Consider the following 23,370-nt stretch of genomic DNA (forward strand, 5'->3'; position numbering starts at 1 on the left):
TATTCATGTTATCCCATTGGGTTGTTCTGAACCCAAACCAGATTAACCCGGCCAGCATGGCTTCTCCGGTCCAATTTTGGAATGAGTAAAGAGGTATAACAATGAAGTGGGCCATCCATCTCAGTAACAGCTCTGTTTACCTAATGTTTGAGAAGCCCATTTTGTCAGGGAATGAGAGAGCAAAGCTACTTTGTACTTGTTTTTTCTACAAGGATGCCTAACATTCCCATTATCTATTCTCCAGAGTCCAGACACGCTCAAGCAATCTAAGACAAAGTTGTTTTTTTCTCTAGACTTGTAATTAGGTCATACACGTTAAGAATTAAACAGATTGAAGACACAAGAGATGTCGTGTCCGGCCTTAATATGACGTTACTTTCAGAATAGACCCTTACAAGCTTAGGTCGGGGCCAAATATATAGACCCAAGATGGTCCCGAAGTAGCAGATAATAGGGTTCTACAATTGCTCTCTCTACTCTCCGTCGTCGTCGTTATCGTCATCATCATCAAATTCTTACCCCAATTACATGAATCCCGTTTTGCCGTTCGGATCTGTTTAATGGCGTATCAATTGTTGAATTATGAACATTTAAATCATTTCTTACTATTCCCCTTTAGCCCCTTCAACGGTTGAACTCTAATCTAAAATTATGGTCAACTTGTGTTGATAAATTGGGAACATACAACTTGTATGGATAAGTTGGGAACTTGATCCACCATCACTTGGTTGGCCTCTCCATCCAGTCTAAGCAAATTCATGGGTTCTTTCAAACTCAGAGACAAACTAAGTGATGGTAATACACGTCCAGATGCTCAGAACTCTACATTAATTCATATTCATTCATGATCGTAGAGACAAGTGGTTGTTGACTTGTTGGGTCTGGGAACTTGATCCACCATTTTGGTTAGCCTCTTCCTCCAGCCTAGCAAATTTATGGGTTGCTTTGAAACTTAGAGACAGACTTATTGATGGTAAAATGTATAGAGGCTTAGAACCCTATATGAGTTCACCCATGGAATTTCAAAGATAACGTTGTTGTCTTGCCAAGTTAAAGGTTGAAATTCATGTTCCAACTGGCTACCAAGTTATGGAAAAAAACAATTGCGCGTAATACGTTTGCACAGTTCTATTCATGATGATCTCATCTAGCGGAAACTTCTAAACACTTGAGTCCAGAAAATTTTACTACAAGGCCAACGAAACATGGACACGCATCCATGAAATCATGCTTGGACATGACATGGGGAGATTGGTCATTGCTTAGTCACTATAACAGCCTCTGATTTGGATGGAGTTGCAGATGGAGAAATCTTGATTCATGATGTGACCAAAACCAAACGCAATTTAATTTCCTGCACGCTGTAGCTTTGTTAGTATGGCAAGATCTATTGTAGTGCATGTCACTGCTCTCAGTGCTTCACGTTCACTCAATCTCAACATTTGGTCTGAAAGTAGGTCTGGGCTGGGAAGGTCAAAGTCTCAAACCCAACCAGAGGTCAATGCTGATGCTTGTCCAACTGATAATAGACCATAACAATTGGTTTCAAATTGTTGCAATTGCAAGCAAGAGCAATATGTGTTGTGTGTAACTGGAACTTTTAATATGGGTTGTGGACCTACTTTACTTATTTGTACACTAATACCAACTAAACTCAAATGGCAGCCCATGGGCTCCTAAGAAATGTTCAAATTTTGGATGGGCTAAGTTAACAGGTACTCAGTTTTGCACTCCTACCTGATATAAAATTTGTACTTTTTGTCTCATGTACTCACCAGCGGTGCAAATTCTGTATCTCAGAAATTGGTGCAATTCTCTCATATAAAGTTGACCAAATCATCTTGCTTCCTGCATCACTCCCAAACAAATAAGGGCAATGTTTGGTTCCTGCCTGATTGTAGGTACAACCACTTGTTCATGGTGGATGTTATAGCCATCTCATCCAACATTTAAAAAATTAAAAAAAAAAAAAGGCCCCACTTGAAAAAAGCAGTTGTGCCTAGGACCAAGTATGAGCCAAATCTTTATAACCATAAACAATTAAGGGGGTGTTTGACAACATGGGTTGGTTAACGATCCAATGTTGTAGAACACCCCCTAAGACAGTCAAATCTAAAGCAAAAATAAATCAAAATTTTCACTCAACATATTTGCACTCCTTTGCATTTACACTAGTGTCAACGAAATTGGCTTGCAAACAAACTGAGCTTAAATCTTTTTGGGGTTCAAACTATGATGCCAAAAAGGCATGATACCAGAAAAACGTACAACAAATCAACCAGTGCCATAATATTGGTTAAAAACCCCACCTATGATACAGTTTACCCCCCCACCCCCACCCCCCTTTTATTTTGATAGATTCCCCCACCTCAAGTGTACAAACCAATAAAAATTTATAAGGCAAGGGAATCAATAAAATCATTTAGACATTTCCTTCTATTTTACTTTAAATCATTTCCCAGCTTATCATTTTGTCATTTCCCTTTTGGTTGCGTTTGGAAACTATGCAAATGGAGTGTAAATCCCAGTTTAGGGTAAATTTACACTCTGGTTCACTTTTGCCTGTGTTTGGCAACATTACATTTATGCATTGACAAATGACAGAGCAATGCATTTTTACATTGATAATAAGATGTAAAAATACATTAATAGAAAAGAAGTAAATTTGCATTCAAGTGGACTTTTGATTTAAAAAAAAAAAGCATATGCTTTATTGGAATTCATGTTTGCATCCATTACGGTTAAAAGTCTGTTTGGTAAGAAGGTAAACTTGTCAGTGCAAAACTAACCCAATTTTACAATTTATATGAACCGTTTTACACTCTACATAAGTACATATTTGCATTCACACTTATTTGCATCATTTCCAAATGCAGCCTTTATTAACAATGTTTGATGTAGTGCGATGTGACCCACAGTAATCTGGTTCTTGGCTGGATGGGTCTACAACCCTCCGGCCATTTCTGATCCCGGAATTTCATAAAAGCAAGCGTATGCCAAATGCAGAATGAAGAAACCAAGTCAAATGTCCCGTCTTGATTGGGTCTGAGTTGTCTAGGCCCAACCTTTTCAAACAATGCTTGCTTTAGCCCAAGCCTGACTTCTGGCCTAGTTAAAAGCACGTTTATAGAACATTAATCTAATTGAACGTCAGGTGCGCTTTGGTGTTGGAAGTGGTAGAAAAAGAAGAGAAGGAAGGAAAAACTTGAAAATCAAAATAGCAAAACATTTACAGAATGTTGCTTTGCGAAGCCAAAAAAAAAACACAGGTTGCGTTTGGATTAGTTTCAGAATTTGTGCTTTTAAAGCCCAAAAGCACTAAGTCCCAATTTTACTTGTTTTCACAGCTCAAAGCTTGAAAGCAAAAGCTTATCCAGACATAGGCTAATTCATGCTTTTTTTTTACTAAATTGTGGTTTCTTTTTTGGTGTATAGTTGTGATTCAATTTATTTCAATTCAACCAAAATCTTCGTAATCCCATGTTGTGACCAAGAAAGCAATGCCTTGATATAGACACAGTGTATTTCTATTTCTCTGTAACCCAACTAGAGTAAGATCAATTTCATAGTTCAGTTTATGAAGCTTCAAATCTTGTCTAACTTGGCGCAGCTTATGCGTTGTGTTCAGAAAATTGAAGGAGCATTTTATAGTTTATACATAAGGTGTTTGATGTTTTGGTGTCAAAAAATGAAAGGTTTGAAATAGATTGATCATTTAAAAGTCTAACAAAGAAGGATTATGATGTAGAGAGGTCTCTTGTCTTCCTGGTTGTAGGCTCCTAAAAATGTTCCAGAAATCAAAACGGTATTATCCAATTACCTTTTACAGCAGCTTCACTGTAAGTCTGTAACTATTGATCAATAAATCAAATCTTCATCCTCAACCATTAATTGTAGGGTGGAGGTTGCTGATATTCATTCAAACAATGCCAATTCAAATGGTGGCCCACTAAGATTGTTCTAGATTGAAGAATTGACCTGTCCATTTAATGGAATCTACAATAGTACTTTTACAGGCAGTTTCTTTGATAAGGTACACTCCTGTACAAGAAATGCTACAGTTGCCATTTATAGTCGGAACAATGAAAACCAACTCACCTTTCTCTTCAAGGAAGTGGAATTTAGAATATCGGCCAGGCATTGTAACTGTCAAGACAAGGACGGGCAGGACAAAGCAGATAACCAAGCATTGGACCACAATGCAGCAGGAATCTATGGTTGTGGTCCAGATTGAGGCTCCGTAGCTCATGTTGGAAGCAATTCAGAAATTGTTATACCTGCAATTAATGACACCGTCCAATGAATAAAGCTCATAATGGAACAATTTTTAGGCACATAAAGGAAATACAGCTAATTGCCCACATCATATATATGCTTAGATGTAGAAGAATAACTGTAGTATATATATTTAGCATCTCTAGAAAATGCAGCATAAACCGTAAAGAGAAGGTGCGGAGTATGAAAAGTCCAAGTCCAGACATGTTAGGTGTAGAAGAACTGCAGTATATTCATCATTTTTTGAAAATGCAACATAAATAAAGAGAACGTGTAGAGCATGAAAAGTCCAATTTCAGACAAGTACATTTTAAGTTGTTCACACGGTTGGCATTGTAAACAGGAATCGCCCACATTCCAGGTTCGACCTTGTTACTTAAATGTCATAATAAGTCTCAAGATTTCATTTTGCATTCAAAACTCAGTGGATACATCAATCTGCTTTTTTTTCCAAAATTGATATTGGTCGCCTTGGTCCTCCATTGACTCTCATACTACAGACAAATAACTTGATGGACAAATAGGTTACATCTTACTCATCCTTCTGCTGTATCATTGAAGCTAGCAGGAGTTGGTGTGATGGATTTAGTTGCCGACCAGTTGTTTCTTTTTTTCTTCTTTCTACATTTCGATATCTTGGATGACGGCAAATCAGCATTTCAAGCATGACCGACATATCTCTTAAATGACTCCATAAACTTCTTCATGTGCCAACTACTTACTCCTTTGCCATCATGATTCACATTTCTTTGACGTGCAAGCAAGCTCCAATCGCTCAACACATTAGCAACATTGATGGCAATATTAACATATTCTTGTTGTGTAATTTAAAGAGCTCTACTAAACCTTTAAAAATGGCAAAATTGGAGCAAGTTGAAAGCTGAACTTACATTGTAGGTTGACAAATAAGTTGTATCCAGAGAAGCACATGGAGGATGAATAGAAGTCAAAATTGAAGACGATTTTTTTTTTATGAACAACTAAATTGATAACGATTTCACTTACATAACATGAATCTTTGATGATCGCCAACAAAGATTTTAGTATCCTTGTTGCTAAGGATATCCTCATCTTTAATCATTGTAGATTGATCTGGCACAAGAGAATGGCAATTATGAGTTGACCATGACAAACATTTCAAGCACACTATTTGCAGTAGATTTTACAAAACCAAATACATTCTTGTGAGAGCTCCAGAGGTTTATATTCACAAGACAAGTGGGACATCTCTTTAAAATTACAAATAGAACAAAAAACAATGAGTTCCATTTTCAGGCCGCCCACACTATAGCGGGCAGGGCTGGCACAGTACGGCAACTGTTGCAGCCGGGCCAGCATGACCCACATTTACAGGGAGGGGAGCCTGGTACAGGCCCATGGGTCGTGCCACAGGCCAGCACGAATTTCATTTTTTTATGAAGAAAAAATCATATTTATATATTATTAATGTGGGCCATGCCAGCCCACAGGCAGCCCAGCCCATTTTACAGCTCCACTAAAAAGATAATACATTCAAAAGTCCTTACAACTCCAGAAAATACATGGTTAAACTCAAAACTCCACCTTAAACTTGTTCTGCTTCCTAGAAAGAGCTAAAGCTACATTGCATATTCTAAGAAAACATTGATATAATCACTATTAGAGTTTTGAAAGATTATACCTTTAAGAATTTAAAAACTCATGCAGTGTTTCTCACTAAAATACCTCAACTGTGCCCAACGGTTAATCTCTCAGACAAGTTATCAAAATGTGGTTAAGTTCAAATACACTTATTTGTAATTCCAATGTAAACAACTGATACTCCAAGATTTAGCTTTCAAAGTATCCTAAACTTTTTTTTTCTCAGGTAAAAGCAAAGTATCTTAATCCAAGGCAAAGAGATTTGATACTTGATATATTTAGGAAGCTATAACTCAATCTAAGTTGAAAAGATATTCTTACATTGTAGAAAGTACATCTTTCATCCAGTTATTCAAGTAGGCTGGTACTCTACATTTGCACTTAGGTTGAACAGAGGAATGGATCAAAGGAACCTTCTAGAGAACAAGGTAGAGTGAGCTAAAGAAAAGAAAAATTAATATTAGTGAAATCAAGGAGTCAGTATTTGCAAGGGCAACTTATAAGTTAGAACCAGCACCTTCTGCATTGTCCTTTTCTTTCTTAAATTTATGAACCCAAAAAATAAAAATAAAAATAAAAAACTTGAAAATATTGAGGTTCTATATATGTGCAATCTTATGGTTAGGAGTTCTCTTTTTATATCAAATAAAAGAATTACTTTATATTCAACATAAAGTAGAGAGTTTTTTTAAACAATCAAAAAGGTTTCATGTAGGGGTGCAAGTTAGGTACCCAACTTGAAGAATTTACACAGCATCAGGCCCAAAATCAAGGAATCAGTATTTGCAAAGGCAACTTATAAGTTAGAACCAGCACCTTCTGCATTGTCCTTTTCTTTCTTAAGTTTATGAACCCAAAAAATAAAAATAAAAATAAAAAACTTGAAAATATTGAGGTTCTATATATGTGCAATCTTATGGTTAGGAGTTCTCTTTTTATATCAAATAAAAAAAATTACTTTATATTCAACATAAAGTAGAGAGTTTTTTTAAACAATCAAAAAGGTTTCATGTAGGGGTGCAAGTCAGGTACCCAACTTGAAGAATTTACACAGCATCAGGCCCAAGCCCTCAGGCAGGGCCCATTCAGATTTTAACAAATACTCAGCCCAAGCCCACCTAAGTTGCAGTCCTAGTGTCATATCATCAGTTTTGTGTCTGTATCTGTGCAGTTGTTTCCTTCTCCTACACCCAACCTTTCCAGAATAGGCGCAAACCAAAACTGCATGCCCAAAGGACCATGAAACCTTGGTTCTATTGAGTTTCTTGACAGAAGACCTCCCTGAGTTCCCTTTTTTAACCACAAACTTCACTCCAGGTGAGGGGCAGGCACATGAAATTCTATTAACCATTAGCAAATGGAAAGATATTAATAACAGGGAGGACTTGGAGATTGAATCACTATCTGACAGAGGCTAGGAATTCTTTGGACTGCTTAAATGTTAATTTAGTTTGGATTCCTAGGGAACACAATCATACTGTGGATGGCTTAGCCAAATGTGCTGTGTATTTGGAGCATTTGTATAGCAATAAGCTTCCTCCTTTGTAATTTGTAGGTGTTCTTCCCCCGTTTTGTACATCTTCTCATGTACCTCCTCTTCCACTTCCTCACAAACTCAATCCCACCCAAATACAGAGTAGCACACATACACACACACACATACAAAAACCATAGATTTAATCAATAGGCAAAGAAGGGATTACACTCCATGTCTTTTAAATTCTCAATATATTCATGTTTCTTCTTCCAAGATGGTCTGAAGTATGAACAGAGAGTACGATTTCACCAGGCTGGGGTAGTGCCTAGCCACATACAGGTTATAAGGAACACAGGGCTGCCTCTCCACCCAGCTTGAAGTACAAACATGTCCAGCCCCCTGTCCATTTGCCACTGAGCCTGAAGTATTATTTTTTATCAATAACAGAATTTCATTAGACTCTTCATTTTTTGCTAAAAGGGTCATTTAACAAACTTCCTGAATGACTAGGAAAAAAATGTTTCACATAGCAATTGGTAATTTTGAGCTCAAATGGATTCCCTGTGTACCTCTCCCCATCCCATATCTGTGAAAAAAATTTCAGCCCAAAAGACCTTTCCATGTTTTCAAAATAAGTCCTTCATGGGCAAGTTTTATATCAAAAAATTAACTTTGAATGGTTAAGATGTGTTGGGAAAACCAGCAATACAAGATACTCCTTTTCATAGATAGGTCTCAAGGAATCAGAGGTGGACAATGTATTGTCTTTGATTCAATTAATTCAAAAGGTTTTCTTGGATCCCTGTAAAGTGGACTCTCGAATTTGGACCCTCTCTTCCTTTGGCTCCTTTACTTGCGCCTCTTTCTTAAAAGCCCTAACACAACCGTCTTCTAGTCCTGAACATCCGTCTTCCTTTGGACCCTCTCTTCCTTTCCTGCTAAAGAAGTGTGGAGGAAACCAGTTCCACCTAGGGTTGGGGCACTTTGTTGGGAAATAGCTTTGGAAAGTACTAACACTTGCAATCAAATTCAAAGAAAGAAGCCTTTTTGGTGCTTGTCTCCTAACTGGTGTACTCTTTGTAAAGCCAATGGTGAGTCTTGTTACCACTCATTAATCTCCTGCCCCTTTGCTTCTTCTATTTGGGCTTGGTTTCTTTCTTTCTTTGGTTGCAGGTGGATTCCCCATCAAACATACAAAGCCTTTTCAACTCTTATGCTAGTAACTGGACTAAGAAGAGGGGAAGAATCCTGTGGAAGTGTACAAGAGAAGTGATTTGTTGGACAAATTGGGAGGAAAAGAACCAAAGAATCTTTGCTGAAAAAGAGAGAAGTAGAGAGGCAATCATAGAAGTGATCACTTTAAGGGTGGTCCATTGGGTAAAAACAATGATGATGTTTAATGGCATTCCCATAGAGACCATTTTGAATAATTGACAGGAAGTAGCAGCCTCAGCTCCAAGTAGAAGCATTGCTAGACCCTTATGGTCTCCATCTTGTGCAAGCTATATCATGCTCAACTTTGATGGCAACAGTGAAGATAACCCAGGGCCTTTAGGGGTTGGTGGTGTCTTTAGGTCGGAGGAAGGTTCAGTTATAGCTTTTTTTTTTTTGGCCCAATTGGTTTTGGGGACTCACTGAGAGCAGAAATTTTGGCCTTGATAGAGGGTGTGAAAAGGGTTAAGGAGCTAAATTTTAACAGGTTAATCATTGAAGGAGATTACAACATGGTAATGGGATGGTTAGGGAAGGAAGAGGATGGATTGTGGACATATATCAATGAACGAAGGCAATTCAAGTGGCTAACTCAGGGTATGGAAGTGAGATTGCAGTGGGTTAAAAGATGTGTCAATCCATTTGCAAACGCACTTGCCAAACAAAGGGTGGGAAGAAATCATTTGTTTTGGGATACATTGTAATTTTTCTCTTTGGGAGAGAGTTAAGAGAGTTTACCCACCCCCACCATTGTACTTGAATTTTATCTTTTCCATACAAGAAGTTGTGATTTAAAAGGCGTTCCTAGGCACACAGGGAAGGCACATTTTAGGGTATGCACCTTGCCTAGGTCCTAGGCATAGCATTTTCAGGCCAGGTGTGCACCATTTGAAAATCTGTGCATTTTTGCTCATTCATTCGTCCTAATAAAAGATATCTTTAAAGGACACTGAAAAGTTATAAAACCTTTTTTATAGGGACTGAGAATTTAAGACCCTGATATGGAGTTGTTTGGGCTTGCCACGAGGGGCACGGTGCAAAGATGGCTCGTAGAATCAGGAGTGCATAATGTTTAACATCACATTAGCTATTTGAAGTAATGCAATTGGAAAAAAATAAATAATGAGATTAACATGCTTGAATACGTTTTTAAAAGCATTTATTTTAAAATTTATATTTATATTTTAATTAATAATGCGTTTAATATTTTTGTTTTTGATTTTTTGGCATTTTTTGAATTTTTTAGAATTTTTTGCATTTTTGTGTGGCTGCGCCTTGCTTCAAAAAGGCGCACACCTCGCCTTGCACCTTGGGTGCAAAAATGACCCTTGCGCTTTTTTTGCACCTTGCGCTTTTAAAACACTGAAAAGAAGATGAAGAGGCAACAGAATCAAGAAAATATCAAAATATCTCATGTCCAGTATCTTGACATTGATGACAAAGACCAAAAATCTGAACCAAAGGATAAACTATTCACGTCTTCATACATTTTTTGGAAAGTAAGGTAACTTGTATTAGTTCTGTGTTTCAAAAAATTAAGATTACAAGTATAGCACATGTCTCAATCCCAAAATGTAATGGCAAAGTATCCATTTTGCACATAAAGAAAGTGTATTGTAGGAAAAATAGGAGCTAAATGGTGCTGTCCCTGGAGCTGTTATGAACAGAAAGCCAGGAATGAACCACCCCCACAGCCTTTCTCATCACTTCATCCTCCATAGATGTGTTCTCAGATATCCATGTATTCCTCCTCATTTGTAATATCCAAATGCTTGTACGGGGAATAATGCTCCACAAAGCCTTGCCTTTCTAAGCCCTTTAATCCTCTATCCTGCTGGCAGGTCAGGGATCATTGTGAGAAAAACCAATTGTGCTGAAATATCAACCAAAAATGTGTCCAGATGAAGTAATTCAAATGAGCAATGAAAGAATAGGTGATCTGTTGTCTCCAACTCCTGAGGGAAAAATCCACAACTGGCAGATGGAATTCCCACAATTCTTTTTTTTATTGGAAACAGTGACTTTCATTAAATTAGCAAAAGGAAACATACAATGTCAACCACTCACAGCATGAGTGTTGACTGTTGACCCCATATTTTATCTCAAGATTTACAATACAGCCCAAAAGAGATTTTCCCTTCGAGTCCCCTACTTTGCCAAAGTATCGGCCACACTATTGGCTGAACTCCTGTCCAATTTATGATTACTCAGCTTCCCATGTTAAGCAAAAATCTTCCTCACCTGCTGTCTAAAAGTCCACAGCCCAGACTTTTTGTCTGCAGCCATCCCATTAACAACTTAAGACTCTCCCACCACCTCATAGTTTTGGAACCCCCATTTCTTGGCCAGCCCCAGTCCTTGAAGTAGGGCCATAATATCTCAGCTCTTAAAGAATCTCCAACACCTATTGGGCCAGAGTATAGTGCTATCTCTGCCTTCCCCATCTCTGAATACTCTCCCCAACTCCCAAGGGTCCCGGATTGCCCAAAAAACCTTCCATCAAAGTTCAATTTTATCCTTTGATGTGCTGCAAGTAACCATTGAGACTGAAGACACTGAACCACATTCCTAGTTGTTGAAAGATTTGCCACAATCAACCAGCCTCTAAAAATGTCCCCAACTGAATAATCTTTGAATAATTCAGTTGATTTCAGCCAATGTATGACTTTAATAAGTATGCAATCAGTGACTTGTCCCTTGGAAAATTCTGTTATTTCTCTCTTCCTATAATGACCAGAGTAGCAGTTCTCGTGGCTCTCCACATCACCCTACCTCTTTTCTTTGGTAGTCTAAAGGAGCTTGGTTCAAAAAGGCTTGCCACATCAGGAGGGGTCCACTTGCAACCAAGAGAAGAAAACCAATTCCAAACAAAAGAAGCAAAAGGACAAGATAATAATAAATGTGTAATTGTCCCACCACAGCCCAACAAACATGAGGGGAAAGGCAGCAATTTGACCTTATTTTTTGTAGTTTATCCAAAGTGTTGATTTTTTGGAGTACCACCTCTGACCTCCCAACAAAAAAACCCTTATCTTTGGGGGTACAGGGTTACACCAAACTTCCTTTGTGGGAAAAGAACCTGCCATGTTAGAAGACTAAATGAGGACAGTGAAGACGGAAGCACACGTAAAATAGCTAGAGAAGGACACCAACCAAAATCTGTTGTTCAAACAAGAATGATTCAGGAACCTATACTGAGAAGAGAAATGATTTCGTTAATGCAGGAGCTGAAGAATCAAATATGGAATTTTCTTTTTTATTTTTTTTTTATTTTTTTTTTGTATATTTGGACAGTATGGGTATTTTCGTCATTTTAACTAGTCATGTGTGGGGCCTGGGATATAACATCTTGTTCCTCTAGTTTAGTAGGGCTTATCTTTCAATTTTCAGTTTATTTGCATTAGTAGATAGAAAGTTATTGTGTTCCTTGATGCACAAGACAAGGACTGGCATTTTTGTAATTGTGGTGAACAGTATTCCGGGCCACAAGTCACTCTATATAAATAGATGTATTCCCTTCCTTTTGAGGCTAATGAATGAAGGAAGATTTCTTAAGAGCTCTCTTGCTGTATGGAGTGATTCCTACAAACCCTATAGTGATTCTAGGACCCCTTGGAGTGATTCCTTGGGATTTCTCTCTCTTTTCTATTTCTCTACTCTTTCTACTCTCTCTTCCTCTCTCTTTCTGTCTTGTGTTAGTTTATTCCAGCCCTACTACATCACTCTACCCTTTCTACTCTCTCTTCCCCTCTCTTTCTGTCTTGTGTTAGTTTATTCCAGCCCTACTGCATCATTCGTCTACCAACCCCATTTCAGACTCCCATAACCCTCTCCTTGGTCCCAAGCATGGTTTCAAATGTCGCGAAATGTCGCTAATGTCGCCCGGCATATGTCAATGTCGAGGCTCACCAACATGGAAATGGATGGTAATATCAAAATTACATTATTTCAGTCGACATTTCCTATATTTCGGAAATGTCAACCAAATCAGTCCAAATAACCAAAAAAAAAGACAGTTTTTTCTATTATGTCGATAGGATGTCGACTAATGTGCATTAAAAATATAATATATTAGTATATTATATTAATATAATAAATATATTAATATAAATCATTCCATTAACAATTTCTATTTAATATTTCAAATAAAATATTTATAAAAAAGAAACAACAATATATAAAAATAAAATAATAAATTAATTACTTTATAATATAAAACATAAAATATTTTTTAAGTAATAAAATATTAACTAGTTAGTATTTTTTAAGATATTTATTAAAATCGGAAAATGTTTATTGTATTTTATAATAAATCATATTCTACATTTAATATAAAAAATCAGAATAAATTTATTAGATTTTATACTAAATCATAATTTATTATAAATTTAGTATTAAAAATCATAATAAATTCATTAAGTTTTATAAGAAATCAAAATTTGTCATAATCTTAATACTACAAAAAGGACAATCAGTTTATTAAATTTATAATAAAGCACAATGTATTATAACTTTAATATTTTAAAAAACAGAATAAATGTATTTCTATTTACTAGTGTGCAATAAATATTTTAGAATTTATAATAAATCAGAATCAAAAATAAGAAAAGAAAATATCAAATAACCTTGTAAAAACATCAAAATGCATAATAAACCAGTAAATCATCATTTACTAATTTGTTATTGATCTTAGTTTCTTAGCTTTATATAATGGTTGGGAATAAGACAATAGTCTAGAAATATGTATTAATGCTTCTTTTACCATTTTACAAAATACCATTGCATATTTCCACATATTTCATAATACTTCCACAATGTCTCTAATTTTTACAATATTTCCCCTCGACATCTCCGACATTTCCGACACATGTTCTATATTTTGGTAAGCGACATTCCCATCGACATCGACATTTTAAACCTTGGTCCCAAGAATTTTCATTACCAAGAACATTCGAAATTGCTCTCCCTTTGTTTAGGGAAAGGGAATAGACGGAAATCTATCTTTGAGAGGAAGAAAGAAAGGCAATAAACCATGGATCACTTCCCTTGGAGAAGACCAAGATGCCCTAGGGGTCAAGGCCAGCATCCCACCCATTGTCTGCCATGCCATGAATACTCACAATCACTTTATGCCACAAATTATCTTGTTCCAAGGGAAAATCTCCACAACCATTATCCTAGTAGTGCTACACTCCTTAGTCTAATATTTCCTATCCCTAGACCCCCTTATTATCCCTACTTCTAGACACTACCCCCCCCCCACTCCACTAAGTGATCTTTCTTTGCACCCTTAGCTCCCACAAGAAGTCCCTCATTAATTTCTCGAGTTGGTTGGCCACCTTGGTGGGGACCCTAAAGGTAGATAAATAGTAGACTGGCAAATTGATCAAAATTGACTTTATTAGTGTTATTCTTCCCCCGGCAAACGGTGTAATTTCTTTTCCACTTTGCTAGCCTTTTGTGAATCTTTCCACTACTGGATACCAGAAGCTATCAGAGTTTGGGTCCTCCCCCCCAAAGGTAGTCCTAAGTACAATAGTGTCCAGTCTCCTACCTCACAACCCAACGACCTAGCAAGGTTTTCTACCTCCTCTCTCTCTCTTTATTTATTCCTACTACGCAGCTCTTGCCCCTAGAAACCCTTTCAAAGTGAGTTACTAGCCTCTATAGATGAGTCAGTTCTTCCCTTTTCCCTTCACAAAAAAATAACAATATCTTTTTTCTAGAAAAGGTAACAAAATATTTATTGGATCAAAAGCTGCAAGTACAAGCTGAGATAAGTCCCAGAAAGGCAAACTGAGCAACTCAGCAATTACATGCTCCACCAAGAACTGGAATGAAAAACAACAGACAAATTACAATTTCTGAACTCCTCAGAGACTAACACCCAAGAGATTAACTTGTCCACAGATTTCTGGATTAAATCTTCTGGACTTAAGGTCTTATTACAGAAAAGCCTAGTATTCCTCTCAGACCAGATGGACCATAAAACAGCACAAGGAATAGTCTTCCACACTATCTTCCTTTTCTTGCTAAGTCCTTTGATGTTCCAGCAACACAAAAAGCTCCATTACCGATCTTGGCATAGCCCATCTTAAGTTCATGGAGCTGAAAAAGTGATTCCACAGCTGAGAAGAGAACGGGCAGTGAATGCACAAATGATCAGTAGATTCAGAATTGTTCCCACACAGAGTGCACGAAAGGTCCAGAAGCTGAATGCCCCTTCTCACAAGATTAGCTCTAGACAGACATTTATTCAGAACCATAGTCCATACCAGAAAGTTGGATTTAGATGGGCTAATGGGATTCCAAACCTTAGAACAAGGGAAATCAGTGACACCCATTCTACTAAGTTTGGAAGCCAAAGACTTGACAGAGAAATCACCATCTGGAGTCCATTTCCAATACCACTTATCTTCTGAGCCAAATCAACCTCTTGAGTCTGAAGGATAGTCAACATGTTCATAATCTCGTCCAGCTCCCAGTCGAAAAGATTCCTTCTAAAGGTAGGGGATCAAATAACTGAATCTCCAAACATGCTGCAACACTCAGCAACAGAAGCCTCTTGATTAGATGCACACTGAAAGAGGAGAGGAAAAGATTCAGCAAGAGAACCATTCAAGCACCAAGGGTCCTTCCAAAACCTGGTTCTACTACCATTGCCAACCTTAATTGAGATCCCATCAGCAAGAACAGAGAAGTTCTTCATTACCCCTTTCCACAGAGAGTTTCCCCAACTGGGAGGAGGGTCCCTAGTTCTCCAGTTTCCCCACTCCACTCCATACTTACCAGCAATGAGAGATCTCCACCAAGCATCATTTTCAGCCGCAAATCTCCAAATCCACTTACAAAGAAGGGCAGAATTAAAGGTTTTCAACTTCCTTATGCCTAAACCACCTTCATCCTTGGGGAGGCAGACTTGATCCCAACTTACAAGATGAATTTTTTTCTCCTCTTCCCAACCCCTCCAAAGAAAATTCCTTTGAAGTTTTTCAAGCTTTCTTGCAACTTTGTTTGGGATAGGGAAAAGGGAGAGGAATAGGTAGGCAAATTGGATGATGTGCTCTTAATCAAAGTCACCCTACCCCAAAAAGAAAGATATTTTGCCTTCCAAGATGCCAACTTTTCTCTCCATTCTTTCAATAACCGGGTCCCAAATTGAAGACAGCCCACAACTCACCCCCAGAGGAAGACCCAAATATTTAACTTGAAGGGAACCAATCTGACATGCCAAAATCTCCGCACAAAAAACAACAATATCATCTGCAAATAACCACCTCTTCCCTTCTAACTCTCTAGCCTCTTATCAGATTAGTAACATCAGCCCTTGAGATCAAGTCACTCAACACATTTGTGACTAGAGTAAAGAGGCAAGGGGAAAGAGGATCACCTTGTCAAAGGCCCCTTCTAGCCAGAAAGAAGTCTCTAGCTACACTGTTAACTAGTATGGAATAATGACAGGAGGAAATACAACCCTTTATCCACTTGTACCATCTCACTCCAAAACCTTCAATCTTAAAACTTTTAGAAAAAAGTCCCAATCCACCAAGTCATAGGCTTTTCTCAAATCCAGTTTGCAATCCAAGCCTTTTCCTTTCTCCTCTTCTTAGAATCTACACATTCATTAGCAATGAGAATCTTATCAGTTTATCTCTTAGAACCCCATACTTCTTCTTAGTAATTTATCTCTTCTAAGACACTTGACTAGAGCTGCTATTCATAATATCAAGGATGCCTACATTGGAGCAGGGGATACCGAAGTTCCTTATGAAGGAAAGAAACATCATTTAGATCTCTCAGATGCATCAGAAAGGATCCTAATGTGAAGATCTCAGAGGTGTCTCAAGTTCACATTCTAAAGCCTTGGACATTGCCTGGTTAAAGGAAGGTGGCGTTGAATTCTTTTGAACCAGACCAGCCACTTCACTGGTTTCTCAATCATTCAGCAGTCAACAAAGCCTGAGGATTGAAACAGGTTAATTGTTGCTCATCTTGTATGACTACGTTATAAGAGCATTCCTATCTTCTATGCAGAATTGAATAAAGCTCCATCAAAGGCCTGTTTCCACACCAGAGTCATACCAAGAATCATGCACCATTACCAATCTCCTTTTTAATACCCTTAAATGAATAAGGGGTATAATTTTTCAAGGCTCTTTCAAATTGAGCAACTGTAGGGTATATTAGCAAATCCAAGATCCCAACCTAAATTTCCGGTTTCAAACTTGCATACAGTAATTCATCTCCATGGGCCACCAGGTCTCAAATTGAAATGCCAATACCACTTGCCCAGCAAAGGTGAGTTGGTTGTTGTTGAGTCCAAGACCACCAGGTGCTATAGCAGAGAAAACCTTCTCTCTCAACAAGATGGAATTTGAAACCATCCCTCCAACCCTTTGTACATAAGAAACCCCTCAGCAATTTCTCCATTATGCCCTTTATACACAACAGGATAGGGAAGAGGGAAAGGAAATAAGTAGGCAGATCCATGTATTCATACTCAGGATGCACCACCAACCAATCCAAGTAAAGATTGAATATCAGCAACAATCGTCCTATTGTCGCATCTTTTTACATTTAAAAACTCTATTTATCCCTCCCTTTTCAAATGCCCCCAACAAAGGTGGTGTATAGGGGTGATATGAACTGGAGCAAAACAAATGGCCAATCCAAAAAGTTTCCTACCTGGTGGGCAGAGTGGATTGGCTGCCATACCATCCAACTATATGGCAGAAACAGGGCAGTCACGAATATGTGCATGTATGTTGACAAGTGAAAAAAGTTTATGTATTAAGATAGGAACATTAGTGGTTGCTGATCAAAAAAAAAAAAAAGAGATAGCAATATAGATGGAAAAAATAGCCAAATACAACTGCTGACCAAGGTTAGAATTGCAAGCCTGTATATAAGGATATACATCCTTTACACCCCATACATCAAAAGAGCTAAAGATTATTGACTCCCATATAATTCTTGTTCTGAAATGTTTGATATTGAAGCCTCTTAAGTCTGAAAGATGGAAGACCAGGATAGATATGCCTTTCAACCTTGCCAATTATCAATTCCAAGGGAGAAAAAAGTACTCAGGTGGAAGATAAACAAAGTTAGTAATCCAGGGGAAAAAAAGTGAGCAAGATTCATAGTTCAGAAAAGAAAGATGGCAGAAAGCAGAATCCAAAATGTTAGACCAAAATCAATCAACTGAGCTTTCCTTCAATCCATGGTGATCAAATGATTTGAAGCAGATTACTGATCAAAAAAAATGATTTGAAGCAGATATTGGGAGAGCTGGAATAGACATCCATGGTGATGAAATTGCCATTTGAGAAATAAGAGCTCTACTAGTAACACAACAAAAAAAATCTCAAAGCAAAACAAAAGAGGAGATGGATTAAAGAATAATGGAGGGAGAAATAATGCAATGCCATGCATTACTTTTAACTTGAATGAATAAATAAATCATTTTGATTAAAGCTTTTTTTGAAAAGGTAAAGTAAAATGTGTACTAATCAAAAGGAGAAAAGCAAGCATATCTGCTCACTGTACATGCTTCCAGATGTTTTGCTTAAAATTTTCCAGTTTGCTATATAAACATCAAGATATTTTGCTTCTTTTTGGTACAGATCAAACTTCAATTGCAGAACTTTTTTATTGGTAGTTGTGTAACTTAATATTTGGATGACAACAAGATCTCCAAGGTAAATATGTAGGATAGAAAAGTCAAATAAAGAATATCTCACTAGTCACCACTGTTGAATGAATGCTAAAAACCATATAAGAGCAATAAAACAAAACTATACATCGTTTGAATTGACAACTAAATAAAAATAAAAAATAAAAAAAAGAAAAAGAAAACAAGGTCAATACTAAAACAAAATACTAAGTAACAGTAATGAAACCATGAAAATAAAGTAACCTATAATACTAATAAACTAAAAAAAAATAAAAGAAATAAGCTAAGCATTGATCATTTTTGTTGCCTACAGGATTAGAGAAGATTGGATCAAATGGAGATTGTAGAGGAGATGGGCCAAATGGCCCATAGACTGTCATTTCATGTTATGTTATGTTTCTCTCTGTTATGGGCCTTATTTTGAGCCCATACTCTGTAATGTTCTGTTTTTGTATTTTCCTGCCCACTCAAGGGCCTCTCTGTAATTTGTCAAAGATTAACTTCTTAATAAGATGTTTAGAGTGTTAGAGGGAGGTTACGTTCGAACCTCTTACTCTCTAACATTCACTGCCGCCAGTTCTCTCTTCTCTTCCTCTCTTGTTTGGTTATTTTCTAGTTTGCATCTAATTTCAAACAGTTCCATACATCAAGTGGACTGTTTTTCAACTGAGATGTGCTCTAGCTTGAGGTTGAAGACGGGCAAGGTGGTGGCCAAAGAAGACAAGGTTTTTTGAAAGGAGAGAGAAATTATTTGAGCAGCATTATGGTTTGAAATAAGGCATGATCTTGGATAGAGTGGAAAGATTGATTCAGGATTTTATGCTTGTGAGCTCAAATAGTTAATATAAAGTTTGTTCGCAGTTGTCAAGGCAATGCACAGGCAATAAATTCACCTTTTTTTTTGGGGGGGGGGGGGGTGGGGGGGGTTGGCTTCGCATTGTGCTTTGACATGGAGTTAAATCAATAAGGGAATCATAAAAAATGTGTTCACTATGATGTGATTTAGACCTTGAGGGAGGAAAGGAATACAAGAATATTTGAGGGACAAAGAAGCAGTGAGGCAATAATTGAAAGAACTACAGTGAGGGTAGCACATTGGGTGAAGACAATGGACCCATTCTCATACTTCACAATGGATGACTTCTTCAGAAAGTGGGTGGGTAGGGGGGCAGTTGCAGGCCTATCATCTAAAAATCAAAAACACAAAGGGGCTGAACACCACCAGTTAGGTGTGATTGAAGCTGAATTTTGACGGAAGTAGTTTGGGCAATTCTGGAATAGGAGGAGTAATAAGAGATGAGAATGAGATTATATGTCCCATAGGTGGAGATTCAGTCAAGACAAAACTTATGGCAGCAGTATGTGGAGTGCAAAAACTCAAATGGGAGCTGAAAGATTGATTATTGAAGATGACTCCAATGTGGTTATAAGTTGGTTAATAAAGGGTAGTAGATCTGTTTGGAGCTACAGAAGAAATAAAACGCTCTAGATGGCTTTCAAAAGATAATGCAACTATAAATCATATGGGTACAATGATTGGCTAATAGTATGGATGATTTATGAACTAAACAAGGGGCTAGTAGGCAAAAGTTAGTTTGGGCTCAAATGTAAAATGTATATCTCTTTGAATTGTAAATTCACAACCTCTTATTGTACTTGTTTGTTTTTAATTAATGGAATTATGATCTTTGTTACTGGTTTAAAAAATGTGTTCACCATGATAGGACTTCAACTAGTAACCTTCATAGTATTCTTCGATCTCTATGAGCAAAATAGAGTATCATCCCTCTCTGTGGTATAATATGAGCTCTGTCCTTCATTTTTCTTTTTTTCTTTTCCTTGTAGCTAACATACAACAAACATCCGTATTCTCTCCATATCTCTTATTCTCCTTCTTGAAATAACAAAACAGGGGCTCTACATACTTGTTTTCTCCTATAAGCTATATATCATTGCTCTCATTCTACTTCTAATGTTTGGTTCTTTCATGTTAAACCACTTCTTGTGTAACATTTGCCACTTCATCAGTTCAACTATGAATTGAGCTGAATATCTTACTCAAAATCCAAATCAAAATGCCCAGACAATAGCATGGAGATATACGAGTAAATTGGATTGGAATCATGATGTATGATAAAACTCATGATATTGATTTTTTTATCAGCATTAACAATCAAAATATATTTGTTAATGGTGATAAATGAAAAAAAAAACAAAAAAAAAATGACAATAGGCTGTTAAATAGTAAATATATGGCCAAAAATTTACAAACCATATCATATTTAAAAAAAATGGAAAACTTCAATAATAACCCCCTGGTCCCAGAACCCTCCACTCTAAGACTAGTCTACCTACTCCACCCCTTGCAAATAAGCCCAATAGGTGATTTACAGATATAGGAGTCCATCCTGCAGATTTTATGTTAAGAGAAAATGCCAAATCAGATCTGAAATAGGTTAGCATTATAAGAGAATAAAAAATAGGATAAATTGACCTAAAATGTCAGCATCTAAGCTTCTCAAGGGGTAGGTACGAAAAAACCTTTAAGGAGTCGGCACCTGCAAGAATATTTGGAATCTGCACCAAATAAAAAAGTAGAAGCTTCTCATGATATCCATATTGCATTCTTCCATGTATTCAGAGTACAAGCTGTATTTATGAAGTCTATGTGAACCACCACTTATGAACTCTTAAAACTAACTAAGGAAATATCTAAGATTCATGCTCTTGGTACAACAAGTAGACATATTCCTAACTAAAGTAAACTTTTAAAATAGAAATTAACAGAAGCAAAAGAAAACTTAATAAAGATTTAAGCAAAATCAATAACTAATTATGATTCTAAGGGCATCTTATAGCAGATATTGGAACAACTAAGATACAATCAAATTAAAACAAGTTTCCTGGATTATTCTTTCGAATTTCCAGAGGGGATTTTGCAAATATTTACAGCTAAGGGGAGCCAAAAACGGATCCAATGCAATCATACCCCATACAAACTTCATCCAGTTGCTATTCCGGGGCTCAGGAATGACATGTCATACCTATAACAGAATTGTCTTTCTTGTCTTTTGTCAAATGTTGGCCCTGCATTATATCTTTTATCTAGGGGATTTCTAGATAGAATAAAGAGTTGACCATAGCATTGTTGCATAAAAACTGCTAGATTTGAATGTTTCCTATGAGGGAGTTGATATAGAAAAACCTGACATCCAATCCAATTTGTTTTGCACAGACCATGTTGCTAGGCTGAACTGCATTCCTTTCTCTTGCAAGAGGTAAAACAGATACACGTTATATCAGGAATTTATGTAAAATGTTAATCGATATTTCTCTTTACAAATGGATAACCATCCATGCTTTTTTTAATTAACAATAACCATTCATTCATTTCAAGAGATTCCTGAGTTGTCCATATAATTCATTGATGCTACATGTTATAACGAGCGCATAATAGAAATAGAGTTAGCATCCAAGTGAAAAAATAAAGGAAGAAACAAAATATCTTCCCTTGTTCTTTAAAAAAGGGGTAATGCCAACTAGAATTTGTAGGTATAACAAGAAAATGAATCAAATGGTAATTCAGCGCTTTCACGGAAAGTAAAGCTCTGATATTTAATATTCACAAATGACAAATCACAGTAGGACCAGTGTGACTGCAACCTGCAGAAAAATAGAACAATTAATTCAAACAATGAGGAATGCTTGAAGCACTAAAAGGTTCAATATGCATATTTCCTGTCTGGACCATTTATTACCAGCAATAACTCAATGCAGGGGAAAAATAACAAGAATAAGAAACACTTCCAAAGAAACTAAGGTCAGATAACCCTGGTCAGAATTCATTAAAAGAAGAAGAAAATCAGGGGAAAAAAAATAACTAGCCTATGCAAGTTAGAGGTAAGCCCCATTAAGCCACGAATTGTTTTCTTTGTCGTAACCGTGTTTCTTACACCGAATTTTGTGAATCTAATTTCAACAAGACAGAATAAATGAAAGATGAGCGAACCTGTAACAGGGTTTCTGCTTGAGTTCGGCTTGAAGACTTGAACTGCCCCGTCAAATGGAAATTCGTCGCCTGGTCCGTGTGGCGGGATAAATATCAGCCCTCTAGGCTTTCTTTTTTCACTGTTGTATTTGCAATTCAGATCTCCTACCCACATGGATAGTTATTTTGTTGATACAGAGCAAACTTAAACGCGACGGGATATAAGGCTACAATCAAAAACCCTGTTCACATTATATATGCAAGTGTAGTAGCATCAGGCCGCACATTGGTGAGCTGGGATCACCTAAAATACGTTCTATCACTCTGAAGACCCACCATATTATATGAGATGTGCAGCGTCACATCATGTTAATGTATTTTGTTGGCAGTGATCCGAACTCCACTTTGGTAACATCTCCTAATTCATGTATGTTTGTGCGCAAAGTTTTGGGATAATTACCTAAAGTATCCATGACTTATCTGATAATTACGTAAAGCGTCCTTCAACTTTAAAACCTTACTTGAACTATCCTAAACTTTCATAAATTCAAGATTCTCTAGTGTAGTGCCCTTTAAGAGTTAAGATGGACAGAATGTACAAAAGGTCCACTTTATCCCTAGACTTAAGTTCTATTTTTGCTTGACTGGTTCGGATAAAAATCCTCTCAAAAGAAAATAGGAAAGGTTAGTATCTTACTTTTAATACAGAGACACATTGGCCATCGCATCTACATCTATATATTTTATTTTAGGGTTATTTATTAGAACACCCCCAATATTTTCATAGATTTACCCATCCTATAGTTTGTGTTTTATTAAAACGTTCCTTATAACCTATTTACTTAATCAACCTTTCATTAAAAATGTTTTGTCATCTGAAAATAATAAAATGATCACTTAAATTAAGTGGAAAATGTTTAAGATGATGGATCAATGGTTGTTTATTCCAAAAATACCCCTAAACTGAGTGAAAAATGTTCAAGGGTATGGATCCATGGTTGTTTATTCCAAAAGTATCTCTAACACTTTCTGTATAGGAAACAAAATTGGACAAAAAGAAAAAATAGAGTGGTTGTCCGTGCTTTACTAGGGGCAAAAATGGTTTTCTTGTTTTAATTTATTTTG

At 36.8% G+C, this 23,370-nt stretch overlaps 1 protein-coding gene across 15 annotated transcripts; it reads right to left on the reverse strand.

Moving 5' to 3' along the window:
• Window positions 1-3,927: 3,927 nt before the first annotated feature.
• Window positions 3,928-22,640, reverse strand: LOC148868315 (uncharacterized). Of its 15 annotated transcripts, none has more exons than XR_016108194.1 (7): window positions 22,267-22,424; window positions 21,463-21,525; window positions 20,799-20,834; window positions 6,217-6,333; window positions 5,281-5,367; window positions 4,812-5,155; window positions 3,928-4,277 (listed from the first exon to the last, which is right to left on the reverse strand). XR_016108194.1 is itself a non-coding variant. In XM_088973779.1 (4 exons), the coding sequence occupies exons 1-4, from the start codon at window positions 22,418-22,420 to the stop codon at window positions 4,246-4,248; spliced, it is 336 nt and encodes a 111-aa protein (XP_088829905.1). In that variant the 5' UTR covers window positions 22,421-22,640; the 3' UTR covers window positions 3,928-4,245. The 15 variants fall into 15 exon arrangements, 1 of the variants encoding a protein (XP_088829905.1); XR_016108193.1 differs by having other exon boundaries at window positions 20,752-20,834; XR_016108195.1 differs by lacking the exon at window positions 20,799-20,834 and having other exon boundaries at window positions 22,267-22,411.
• Between the last annotated feature and the right edge of the window lie 730 nt (window positions 22,641-23,370).

The sequence above is a fragment of the Nelumbo lutea genome, chromosome 2, assembly GCF_056320005.1.
Source record: "Nelumbo lutea isolate HS-2025 chromosome 2, American lotus-T2T, whole genome shotgun sequence".
Classification (NCBI taxonomy): domain Eukaryota; kingdom Viridiplantae; phylum Streptophyta; class Magnoliopsida; order Proteales; family Nelumbonaceae; genus Nelumbo; species Nelumbo lutea.